Source organism: Equus quagga, chromosome 7 (genome assembly GCF_021613505.1).
Source record: "Equus quagga isolate Etosha38 chromosome 7, UCLA_HA_Equagga_1.0, whole genome shotgun sequence".
Lineage (NCBI taxonomy): Eukaryota > Metazoa > Chordata > Mammalia > Perissodactyla > Equidae > Equus > Equus quagga.
This window is the reverse complement of record NC_060273.1, coordinates 99,348-111,181: the sequence shown is the minus strand read 5'-3', so window position 1 is coordinate 111,181 and position 11,834 is coordinate 99,348. Positions and strand designations below refer to the sequence as shown.

The following is an 11,834-nucleotide window of genomic DNA, read 5'->3' as shown; positions in this document are numbered from 1 at the left end:
TGCTGGGTGTGGGGAGTGCGGGGCCCATGCATGCTGGGTGTGGGGAGTGTGGCCTCCTCAGCGCTTCCTGGGTGTTTCTTGTCCCTTCTCGGGAAGGGACAGCAAGTTTTCATCCTCATGGGCTTGACAGAATTTGTTCCCGGGCTCTTAGCCTGGGGTGAGGTGGTCCAGGATCCCCACATCATAGGCGACACAGACTTTGTCACATCCACTCCTGACTGGGGGGCCCTGTAGGTGTCGAGTTTTCCAAGAGTTCAGGTTGCCAGGGATGAAGCCCCCAGTTAAGAGCCACATGCTAGGCGGCTCTTGCAAGCAGCCGTCCGGGCCCCCTGTCTGCCAGCCCCAGCCAGACACCCTACCCCTAGGGCAGGGGCCCTGCCCGGACCCAGAGCCGCAGGGGACCCGCTGCCACTGCAGCAGGAACAAGGGAAGCCTCTGGCAGACCGTCCCTCTGCATGGCGCCACCCCAATGCCAGAGTGGTGTGACCCTCAGGCTCGGTGGCTTCAGGGCTTGAACAGCCGTGTGTCCTCACAGATCTACTTCAAGGGGCCAGGGTGGGACGGGCCCAGAACACTCACCTGCCCCTGGTAGAGGGCTGGTGTGCAGCTGCCTCCCTGGGCCCCCAAGATCCCCCCACCAGCTCTGCTTAGGCCTGTGGGTGCTCAGTGCTGACCCCACTGGCAGCTGTCAGGACAGAGGCCAGCCTGGCTGTGCCACCCGCCCCGCAGGCTCCTGCACTACTTCCGCGGCCGCCACCACCTGGAGGAGATCATGTACAACGAGAACACGCGGCGCTCCCAGCTGCTCACGCTCTTCGACAAGTTCCGCAGCGTGCTGGTGGTGACCACTCATGAGGACCCGGTCATCGCCGTCTTCCAGGCGCTGCTCACGTGAGCCAGCTGGGATGCAGAGGCAGGCCACTGCATGGGTGAGGCGCTGGCCTCTGCCCACCCCGGGGCTCCCCTGTGCTGGGCCCTCTTAGCCCTGCGGCCCAGATTGACAGTTCAGCAGCCACTGAGGGCCACTGCCCTCTGCCTTCTCACTCTTGTCCAGTCCTCGAAGCAGCCTGTGTCTGAGCTGAACAGGTGAGGCCCTGAGCCAGAGGAGCGTCCAGGACTCATGCCCGAGTGAGGCCTGCATGCTTCTCACACACAAATTTGGGCCACAGGTTTTTCTCAGACCCTCCTCCTGACCCTGCCCATGTTCCCTGGCCCCTGCTGCTGCCCTCCTTGCAGCCACCCTGGGGAACATGCAGAAACACATCTGACCCGCCCCTGTCCTTCCAGTGGCCGTAAGGAGTGTGAGGTCCTGGTGCCTGGCCCAGCCTGCATGGTCCAGCACTGCCTGTCCTTGTGCTCCCGGTTCTCCAGCTTGCTGTGTGCCTTTCCTGCCCTGGCCCTCTCCACTGTCCTCGGTAGCCACCAGGAAGCTCACGGCCAAGCTGGCACCCCCTTTCCCATCTGAGGCGTGAGGGCCCAGGGTGATCATGTCCTGCAGTGGTGGAGGGGCCCCTGCCCTCCAGGCCTGACCAGCACGCTTCCTCGGCTCCCCGTTGGGGGGTGTGTACCCGCACACTGGATCCTCCGTTGTGGGGCTGCGTGGGGCCTGAGGAGGGATGTGTCCAGCTGGGCCTGGCTCTCTGGACACCAGGCACACACACAAGGCCTTGACGACCCTCCCTGGAGGAAGAGCTGACCCCAGACATGCTGATGACCGAAGTGGGCTCTGCCTGACACACAAGCAACAGTGTTTTCTAGAAATAAAGCATTTATTTGGTTTTTAAACAATTAAAAAGCCTTGTCTGAGCAGGCCTTGCTCAGGCCTGTACGTCCTGCTCGGCTGCCCTGTCGACCACGCTGACCCAGGGGCTGCCCTGGATGTAGAAGCGCAGGGGCTTGTGGGCCCACTCGCCCGCGTGGCCAATGCCCACTCGGGCTGCTGCCACTACAACCGGCTCACTGGGCCCTGGGGGGCCGCGCTCCAGCCACACAGCCTTGTCCTTGGCCAGGTCCCGCTGGTCGAAGCTCTTGTCGATGGCCAGGGCCTGGCACAGCTTGGAGGGGCCGCTGCAGAGCTCGCGGTCTCTGAGGGCCCGGCCCGCCGCGCCTTTCCGGAGGGTGCTGCGCAGCTGCCGCATGGTCTCCAGGCCCCCCAGGGGCTCCAGCGCTCGCAGGAGGACACACGCCCCCTCCCCTGTGGGTCAGAAGGACGGCCTGGGAGCGGAGCCCACCCCACCCCACCCCACCCCCGGCAGGACGCTGAGCACACCTGCGCTCACTCAGGGTGCCTGCCCCTCCTGCACACCTGTCCCCGCAGGTGGCCTGCCTCCTGTGGGTGCCTCTACCAGGTGGGGCCTCTCCATGAAGCCAGCAGGCCTGAGCCCTAGCTGGGAGAACCTGTAACAACTCACATGCTCGTCCTCGGCCTTCCCCCGGCTACCTCTGGTTTGGTGATTGGCAGCAGCTGTGAGGCTGGCAAAGGAGCCCCCCCACCCCCAACCAGAGAGCCGGTGCCCCTGGGCATGGTTACCCCACCAGCAAGGAAGAAGCCTCAGGCCTGGCCCAGATCCCTACCAGGCCCCGGGGCCCCCCGTCGGCATCACCCACTTGGGATCTGTGTTGGGCAAGCTGGACGGCTGGCTCGGAGCAGCCCCAGTGTGCACAGGGCACATGAGCCCCAGCCCCGGCTCAGTGGAGAGACTGACGGGCAGGAGGAGGTGCCCACAGAGCCCTTATCTCCCCTGGGGGGCCCCTCCCTACCAGTCCAGGCCACTCCAGAGGCCAGAAATGGCAAACCGACACACTGGGAGCCCCTCAGACTCCTGGCCGGGGACAGTGATTACCTGGACCCTGGTCAGAGGAGCCCTAACCCCAGCAAGGCCGCTCTCCTGGGGCAGCCGCTCCCCTGACACACTCAGCCGTCTCACCGCCTAGGATCTAGGAGGCTCAGCATGAGGGGTGGCCAGGCCAGTCCCCACTCATGGGCCAAGGCCACGCAGGCCCCCATCAGCACCTGAGAGCTGGCCCCGAGTGGCCCAGCAGCCATGTCCTCCTACACAGCCAGTAGCCGGCAAGTGTGGGGGTTTTTGTGACCAGATGCACCTTAACCAGCCTGTTCTCAAAGGACCTCAAGATACACTCAAGGGCAAGTGATGCCTCGAAGTTCCAGCCCCTCCACGATTCCTGGGCCTCCCAGCCCACCGGCCTCAGGACTCCGCTGGGTCCACCCTGAGCCCTCATGGGTACAGCACAGGCCCTGTCTCACTGAGCCCCCAAAGCCGCCTGCCCCTCCTGCACCCCCATCTCCTGGAATGCACCCGAGTCCCCATCCGACAGAAACACGGCACCCCAACCTCTTCCTGCCGAGTCCCCGTGCCCTCACCCCACTCCACCCGCACAGCTGCTCAGTGCCCTCACCCCACTCCACCCGCACAGCTGCTCAGCCTCGGCAGCCTGACCCATCTGCTCTGCGGGCCATCTCTGCATCCCCTCTCCCTGCAGGCAGGCAAGGACCACGTCCTGGCCTCCCCTCTCCCTCGCTCCACCTGGGGACCCCTGGCTCTGACTGTCCACACTCATGTGGTTCCCTGCCCCCCAACCTCGGTGTTCCTGGCACATCTTGGTCACACGTCCTGAAAGTAACACATCACCTCCCACGTCTGCCCTGTCCACGTCCCTCACAAACCCTGGGCTTCTCTGGACTCAGTCTCTCTCCCTGACCGAGTTCAGTCTCACCTCACGTGAGGGGGCTGGTTCAAGAAAAGCTCCATGACCCAAATGAGCTCTTGGGTGATTGACAGGTCCTCTGGCATGGTCCCCCCCGCCCCCCGGCCCCGATGTCTAGTCACTCAGTTTCACTAACACCTGCTTTGTGCCGGGCACAGGGCCAGTCATGGGTTCCCCGTGTCCTCTAGCCCCTGCAGCTCTGGCACTGGACATCCCCAGCTGTCCACTCTGGGTGCCGACAACTCCCATGTTACTGGAATCTCTCAACTAGTGAGCATGACCTACAGCACACCGGGCCCTGAGCCTGAGTGGCCTCTGGCCTTGGCTCATGGTGGGATGGGCGGTGGGACGGCCATCCAGAATGGGCTGGGCAGGCCCTGCTCCAGGCCAGCAGTGGCTCTGACAGGAGGTGCCGTGGGCTCTTCCTTCTGAGCACAGACCACCCAGAAAACACTGCCACCTGCTCACAAAGGACCGAGGCTGCCCAGAGCAGCTCCCACAGGTGAGTGGGTTCTCCCAGGAGCTCGAGACCAGCATCTCTCCGCTCGGCACTACTGATGTTTGGGGGCCGTCCTGTGCACAGAGCTTTCAGCATCATCCTTGGCCTCCTCCGCCCACTGGATGCCAGAGCACCCCACCAGCTGTGCTGACCAAGAATGTCTGCAGACACTGCCTAGTGCCCCCTGGGGTAGCAGAATCATCCCAGGTTGAGAACAACTGATCCAGACCCCATAGCTGGCTGCCCGGCTGCTCCAGCCCGAGTCCCGCTCAACCGAAATCCATCTCACCCTCATTCCCCCAAAACCAGCCCCTCCTGGGTCTACCCTGGGCCACCAGTGCCTCCAGCTCTGAGCTTGGGGACCAGTGGTGGCCTCATGGCGCCTGTCTGCTCTGTGTTCAAGTCAACCCATGACTTCGATTCTGTGGGGGGCCCCGGCCCCTCTAACTTACCTGTCTGAAGCCACAACTCCTGAAACCCTGACCTAGCCCACCAATGGGACTTCCTTGCTCAAACACCTACCCCACCCTGGTCCTCCCAGTGGTCTCCCAGCTGCCAGCTGAGGGGCTCTGCCCAGGCCTCCTGCTTCCCAGCCCCAGTGCCCAGCACTGCTCACCTCGGCTGGAGACATTCATGCAGAAGTACATGCCGTAGATGAGGTACACGTACAGGGTCCCCGGCTCCATGAACATGCTGCGGTTGCGGGGGGTCTGCCGGCCGCCTCTCGAGTGGGCAGCTTCATCCTCTGGCCCCAAGTACGCCTCCGTCTCCACGATGCGGCCGCGGAGCTCTGTGCCGTTGTCAAGTTGCCGGACCAAGACCTGTGGGCAGTCTCTGCTCAGGGCAGGGGCAGGGGTCCACTCCACCCTGACAGTCCACAGCCTAGACCTCACCTCCCCGGCTCGTGACGCATCAGGCTCCAGGTGCAGCCAGGTCCCCAGCAATGCTCCCTCCATCCTGCTGGACCACTGGACCACAGGCCTGCTCACTGAGTGTCCTATCCATAGGCGGCAGCCGTCTCAAGCTCTGGCTGGGGCCAGGCTGGAAACCAGCAGTAGGGAATTCGCGTACTTCAAGTCCCCTTGGCGGGGTCCTCCAACCCCCTGGCTCCTCCTCCTCCCCGAAGTCCCCTTGGACTTAAATGCTTAGCCTGGGGCAGTGCAGTGTGGATGGCACGGGCCTCAATGGTGTCCCCACAGGGCTGCCTGGGACACTCCAGGGCCTGTGGACTCTCCACCTGGACTGTCCCGCACACCACACTCTGAGTGGCCTTTCTGAGCAGCAGGACCGGCTTCCTGCATGCCCCAAGCCTGGACCACAGCCCTGCGTGTAGCCTGCTCCACAAGGAGTGGGCCAGTGTGGGCAGTGGGCCAGGGAGACAAGACTGGCTATGGTTGGCTCAGACAGCACCCTGGGCTGGGGTGGGGCCAGAGGGCCGGGCCGAGGACAGGGCAGGGGGAGTGGCCAGGGCTGTCACCAGACGGGCGGGCACTCTCAGGTCAGCAGAGCCCCTAGGAGAGCAGCCCAGGCCACGGAGGAGCCAGGGAGGGCCAGTGGAGTGCTGAGCGTGCTGGGAATCGAGGCCTCCCCAGCCTGGAGCCTTTCTGGTCTGTGGCAGTGACTATTTCTCGGCTGTGTGGCACAGGATGGCCCTGGAAACGGCCAGCAGTCATGCCCTATGTCTGGAGCTCTAGCCTTGACTCAACCAGGGAGCACAGTGGAGCTTCAGGCGAGGACATCCCCAGCACCTGGCTTGTCATTAGGCCAGAGTATTCAGTTGGATGGCCAGGCCACCCCTGACTCAGCCCAGAGAGCCCAGTGTGACCGCGGCCAGGGTCAGCGACACGGGATGGGGCGGGTGGAGCCTGGACACTCAGTGGGATAGTGCTGGAGGATGCCTTCCTGGAGACAGGGTGGAGGAGAGAAGGGGTCGATGCCTTCCATGGAGGCCCAGAAACCCCCTTGTGCATCCGCACGCTGGGATTGGCCAGACCATCTCCAGGCGAGAAAGGGTGGCCCTGTTCCATCTCAGACGAGGCCTTGCTTCCATCTTTCCAGGAGATCAGAGGGAGCGCTCCCCACTGAGCTTCATTCTCTGTCTCGGTGCTCCGTGAGGCCTGCTGGGGCCCAGTGCTCTTCCAGAGAGGAGCTTCCCACGGCTCTTTCCTCACTGTCTTCTTTCCCATTTGGATTTTCCACTCTGATGTCATTCCCAGATAGCAGACGGTGGTTCCCCTCACCCCCATTACAAATGTGTCTCCTCCTTGCTGGGGGAGGGTCCTGGGGCAGGCCACCCTTCTCAGCCAAGCAGGTGACTCGAGAGTGGTCTGGGTTGTCACAGCAAGTCATGCTCCTTGCAACAACCTGTTCAGGGACGAGTGCATGACCTGAGCCTGGCTAAGGGGGTCTGCAAGGACAGCCACTGGGAGGTTATGGAGAAGGCTGTCCTCCTGACACAGGACACACACGGTGGAACACGCCCTTGTCTGCTGCATACTGCCCGTCCAGCTCGGGCTCAAGTGGGTGTGACGGGAGCCTAGGGGACACTGTGACAGGCTGCGACCCCTGGGCCCTCGACCTACTGCTTGGAGTCACCGCCCCACGTGCCTTTTTATGTGAGATCATAAACCCTTGTTGTTTAAGGTGCTTTTAGGAAGGTCTTCTGGCCCTGGCATCCCTCATGGGAACAGAATCAGGTCCCTTCCCCACCAGGTCACCTTCCACTAGCACACATTTTAGGATTTGTTCTTTTCAACACCCAACTCCAGCCACCAATTTTCCTATTAGTCACAGAAACCGATTCTCCTTGGCCATTTCAACCTAAAGGCAGACTCCAGGAAAGGATACAGGGTAGGCCACAGGCCTTGAGGAGGACCAGCTAGATGGTGCTCCAGATGGGATGTGGCCAAAATTCCCCTGCTGCCAGCACACGCCGACGTGCACACTCTGCGTGGCCACAGACCCCACTCCCACAAGCCCTGGACAGTCCCTGATCTCTACTCCAGATCCTGGACCTGCCTTGAGCTGCAGGGGCCCCTGGAAGCCAGCACTGACGCTGTGAGGCACTGTGGTGAGGAGGAGGTGGTCTCAAGGTGACCCCAATGTTGGGCAGCCCACAGGCCATGGCCACAGCTTTCATGTGTCTACAAGCTGTCACTACCACTCACAGGCAAGCCCCAGTAGGGGCACTGACGGTGTCAGGGATGGGGCAAAGGCAGCGCCTCACAGACACAGGGGCCACTCCTGACCTTGGTCCTTGTAAGAAACCTGCCTGCGGTTGATCCAGGTGGAGCAGGGACAGCAGTCCTGTGTCCCAGGTGGAGAAGGTTGCAGCTGCTCCTGTCCTCAGCGCCTTGAGTGGCAGGCGGACAGTGGTCCCTTGCCTCCACCTGGGGTAGGGCCCACCAACCTCAGCATTCTCCCCGGCCCACCTCGGACGCACCCTGCGCCCCAGATGGCTGTGGGGAAGCTATGCAGGGACAAGTGTGGCCAGGTCAGGGACGTGAGCCCAGTGGTTAGAGGGCTGGCCCACAGAGGCTGCACAATGATGCCACTGCTGCAGAGGCCACTCGCTATAGTCACATTACCTGTCCCAGAAATGCCCGGGCTAGGGAGACAGCAGGCTGGTCGAAAAACTCTGATCCCAGTCGAGCGGGGCGGCCTTGTGGGCTTGAGAAATAGATGCTGCGCTGGGGGCCCGGAGTTGCAGGCAGCCCCAAGCTGGGCTCTCTGGGGGAAGGCGTCCAGGCTCCATCGGGGGGGCTCTGATGCTGCTCTGCCTCCAAAAGTCGCTGCTTTTTTTGCCCCAATCTTCGGGAAAGCTGTGATGGGAAAGGACAAAAGGTTGTGTGGTGAAGTCAGACTCACAGAGCTCAAGGACCGCATTCTACTTCCTGCCTCAGTTTCCTCACCTGCAAAATGGGGGCAAGCACTGCATGGGCTGTCACAAGGTGTTAAACAGATGCCCTCCCTGATGTGCTCAGCCCCGCGCTGGGCCCCAGGAAGGCTCGGGAAGTGACTGCACGTGAGGACCGGCTGGTGGCAGGGGCGACAGGGTGCCACTCTGCTCCATGCGCCCTCCACACTTGGGAGATGCACAGCTCGGTGGCAAAGGGCTGTAGGGCCCCGGGAGGGGACAGTGGGCACCTGAGCCTAGCACAGGAGGGCTGGCACCCGGATTCACACTCATCACTTGGACCCTAAATGAACTTCTGAGTCTGCTCTGGAACCCAGCCCTTTGCATTTGACCCTAACCAGGAATTTAAAAACATAGCCGTGACCTCGATGGGGCCTGGCCAAGGAATGAATTGTGGGTCTGTGCGTCATTCATGCCCCTGCCTCCTGACTTGGCTGACATGTGCCAGATCCCTCCTCAGAATGACCCAGAAGGCGCCACACACACACAGGTGGGTGACCATCTGCCTGGCCCCACTCCAAGTGCTCAGGGCACAACCCCCGATGAGTCCCCAACTGTCCTCTGCCTCATGACACAGGACGTCATCGTGATACGAAGCAAGTGGGGCAAAGAAGAGGTCTCCAGAGGGAGGAGGAGGACCTGCTGGGACCCAACACTTGGTCTGCCTCCCACCTGCCGCCACGCAGCCTGGAATCCTGGCCACACACCCTCTGCTGCTCTGGGACCAGCTGCTCTCCAACATGTGGAGGAAGACGAGGGGAGCAGGCGAGCACGGGGTGATGGAAATACGCTCCTCGAGGGCTGATCCCCAGCAGGACCCACGTCTCCCTGGCATGTGACAGACCCCTTAATTTTTTTTTTTTTAAAGACTGGCACCTGAGCTAAAAACTGTTGCAAATCCTCCTTTTTTTTTTTTCCTGCTTTTTCTCCCCAAATCGCCCCAATACATAGTTGTATATTTTAATTGTGGGTCCTTCTAGTTGTAGCATGTGGGATGCTGCCTCAACGTGGCCGGATGAGCGGTGCCATGTCTGTGCCCAGGATCCGAACCAGCGAAACCCTGGGCTGCCGAAGCAGGGCACGCGAACTTAACCACTTGGCCACAGGGCCGGACCCAGACCCCTTATTTTTAACATAAGTGCTGATGTTCTGTGTTGAATGGAGACTGACAGTCTGTTGAGAATGGATGCTGATGTGACTGTCTCTACAGCCAGCCCATGTGCCCATACTTGCCAAGGGCTCAGACTCTGGGACGCCCTAGCCTGCCCCATGGCGCTCTGGTGGGTCTGGGTCTCTGCCCTGGCCTGCGCTGGGTGCTGGGGGACTCATGGCTGCCCAGGGACTGAGGTTCAGAGAGGCCTTGGCTTCCCCACTGCAGACCCAGGATTCAAACCTGCCTCAGAGGCCTTCACCGTGACGGTGAGGCTCTGTTTGGCAGTGGCCGAGGAACAGGCTGACCCTGCTGTTGCACCCAAGAGTGAGCACTGCCTCAAACATGCACCTGGGCGCCTCACCCTACCACCTGGCCCTGGTTAGAAAGAGGGTTCCGGGCTGGCCCCGTGGCCGAGCGGTTGAGTTCGCACGCTCTGCTGCAGGCGGCCCAGTGTTTCGTTGGTTTGAATCCTGGGCGCGGACATGGCACTGCTCATCAGGCCACGCTGAGGCAGCGTCCCACATGCCACAACTAGAAGGACCCACAACGAAGAATATACAACTATGTACTGGGGGGCTTTGGGGACAAAAAGGAAAAAATAAAATCTTAAAAAAAAAAGAGGGTTCCCTGGGTGAGTGACCCCAGAAAGCCACCCGTGGTGTCTGTGCCTCAGTTTCCTCATCTGTAGAAGGGGATCAACACCACCTGTTGCCCAAGACTGTCCCGAGAATGCAGTGAGAAGCCAGCCCAGCGCTTGGCTGGCATACAGCAAGCACCCAATAAGTGTTCGCAAGAAACACCTCCACTGGGGAGGCCTCTGGGCAAAACCTGGGGACAACTGTCTCTCACCAGGTTGGGCTCAGCGAGCAAAGGGCAGGAAACAGCCTGGCCTGGACGAGGGGATCCAAGAGATCCACCAGCGCTCCATCCAAACCTGGGCAAACGGGTGAGTGACTAACGAGGGTATTCATCAGCTGTGACCGACGCTGGAATGAGGATCGTGGGAAAGCGGCCCCTCGGGCCAGCTGCTCGGCCAGCCCCACGGTCACCTCCGTCGGCAGGCTGGCTCCCAGGGAGGAGGCGTCCCAGGGGGCCCGAGCGCCCAGCACTGAACCAGGAAGCCGGCGTCGGGTCCCCTTCCAGACCTCACCGGTGACCTCGGGCCTGGCCCGGCCGGGGGTGGGGGGGGGGGGGGGGGGCGCTCGTCCGCTAACTGCAGACGGCCGGGGCCGGCCCCGCGCTCGGCGCTGGACTCCCGGGCTCGGCTCAGCGCCTCAGTAGGGACACTCCGCTCCCGAGCCTGCCCCTCGGCCACACAGCCCACCTGGCGCGCACTCACCTGCGCCCCGCCGCGCGCGGGCATCCGGAGGCTCGGCGGGGGCTCTCGGGCTACAGCCCGCCCGACACGGAGCCCAGCCAGGAGCGGAGCCCACCGCGAGCACAGCCCACCGGGAACTGAAGCCTCCCTGCAGCCGACCACGGAAGCGCGCCGGCCCCGGGGGTGGAGCCGGCGCCTGCGCAGAGCGGGACGGAAGCCTGGCGAGCGCGGGGTGCGGGCTCCGCCCCTGGAGGAGGGCTGCGGCTGGGGACGGTGGACGGGGAGTGTGGTTACGGCCGGTCACCCTGCCCGGCGCCCCACCTCCCGTCCTGGAGAAAGGTCCGGGGCTGCTGGGACACTGGTGGCGTGAGAAGGAGGAGAAGGTGGCTGGAGTTGGGGCGAGCGGCCCTGCACCCCGGGGCCCCTCTGCGACCTGCCCCCCGCCCCCACTTGCACCCTGGTCCCCGCACCGCCGCAGAGCCCACTCCATCACTAGCCGGTGGTCAGACCGCCGAGAGGACTGGTCCGCCTTGACCTCTGAGTGGGCCCTTGAAGGGCCCCGGTTGGAGGTGTAATGGTTTGGGGGTGGCCCATAGACGGCTTGGTGGGGTGCACGTGGCGTGCGCGTGAGCGAGGTGGCGGCGCAGCCGGGTCCCCGGGACACGCCTTCCTGGACTGCAGAGGGGTATTACGGACTCGCTCCGGACCTCGGGAGGCATTTGGCTGGGGCGGTGGGCCAGGAAGACTGTCTGGGAAGCGGATGCCAGGCCTATCCGGAAGCCCCCGCCTGGTCATCATCGCAGGCGGACGGGGATTCTGTTTCTGCCGTGGAGCCCCCACCCCTCCCTGCCCAAGGATGCGGAGAGGAGCCCGCCCACGTCCTGGGGTGGGCCCGCTGGAGCGAGGCCAGCCTCCTAAAGAGGCCGAGGCGGAGGCTGGGGCTCTGGGGACCCGTGAACACCCGCCTTTCAGGGCGGTGGTCTGGGGCCTTCCGGGGAAGCCGCTGCCCTCCGCCTGCTGCCCCAGCCTGTAACTTCTCAAGTCGGATTTGTGCCCCCAGGGAGGGGAAGGGAGTCTGGGGAGGGCGCTGCCTGGTCTAGAGGAGTGAAGGGGCGTGGGTGGGGGATGTTCAGGCTCAGGGCTGTGCTGCGGGGTGGGGGGTGAGGGGCATACTGCCCGCCCTGTGGCTCAGTGGACCTGGGAGGGCAAATGCAGTCCACAT

The 11,834-nt window shown here is 63.0% G+C and overlaps 2 protein-coding genes across 8 annotated transcripts in view; one reads left to right on the top strand and one right to left on the bottom strand.

Annotated features, from left to right (window-relative positions):
• The window catches only part of NPRL3 (NPR3 like, GATOR1 complex subunit), a 37,976-nt gene extending 36,221 nt beyond the window's left edge, over nucleotides 1–1,755 (top strand). For 3 of the 7 annotated variants that reach the window (XM_046666771.1, XM_046666773.1, XM_046666772.1), the window contains one exon: nucleotides 730–1,752. In XM_046666771.1, coding sequence (XP_046522727.1) covers nucleotides 730–895 — 166 coding nt within the window. In that variant the 3' untranslated portion in view covers nucleotides 896–1,752. Of the gene's footprint in view, nucleotides 1–729 lie in introns of all 7 variants that reach the window. The other 4 variants (XM_046666769.1, XM_046666770.1, XM_046666766.1 and 1 more) reach the window with 3 other exon arrangements.
• A 1-nt stretch (nucleotide 1,756) lies between these two features.
• On the bottom strand, nucleotides 1,757–10,800 carry MPG (N-methylpurine DNA glycosylase). Its single transcript, XM_046666774.1, has 4 exons — nucleotides 10,634–10,800; nucleotides 7,813–8,046; nucleotides 4,842–5,046; nucleotides 1,757–2,194 (listed from the first exon to the last, which is right to left on the bottom strand). The coding sequence occupies exons 1-4, from the start codon at nucleotides 10,655–10,657 to the stop codon at nucleotides 1,818–1,820; spliced, it is 840 nt and encodes a 279-aa protein (XP_046522730.1). The 5' UTR covers nucleotides 10,658–10,800; the 3' UTR covers nucleotides 1,757–1,817.
• Nucleotides 10,801–11,834: the final 1,034 nt, after the last annotated feature.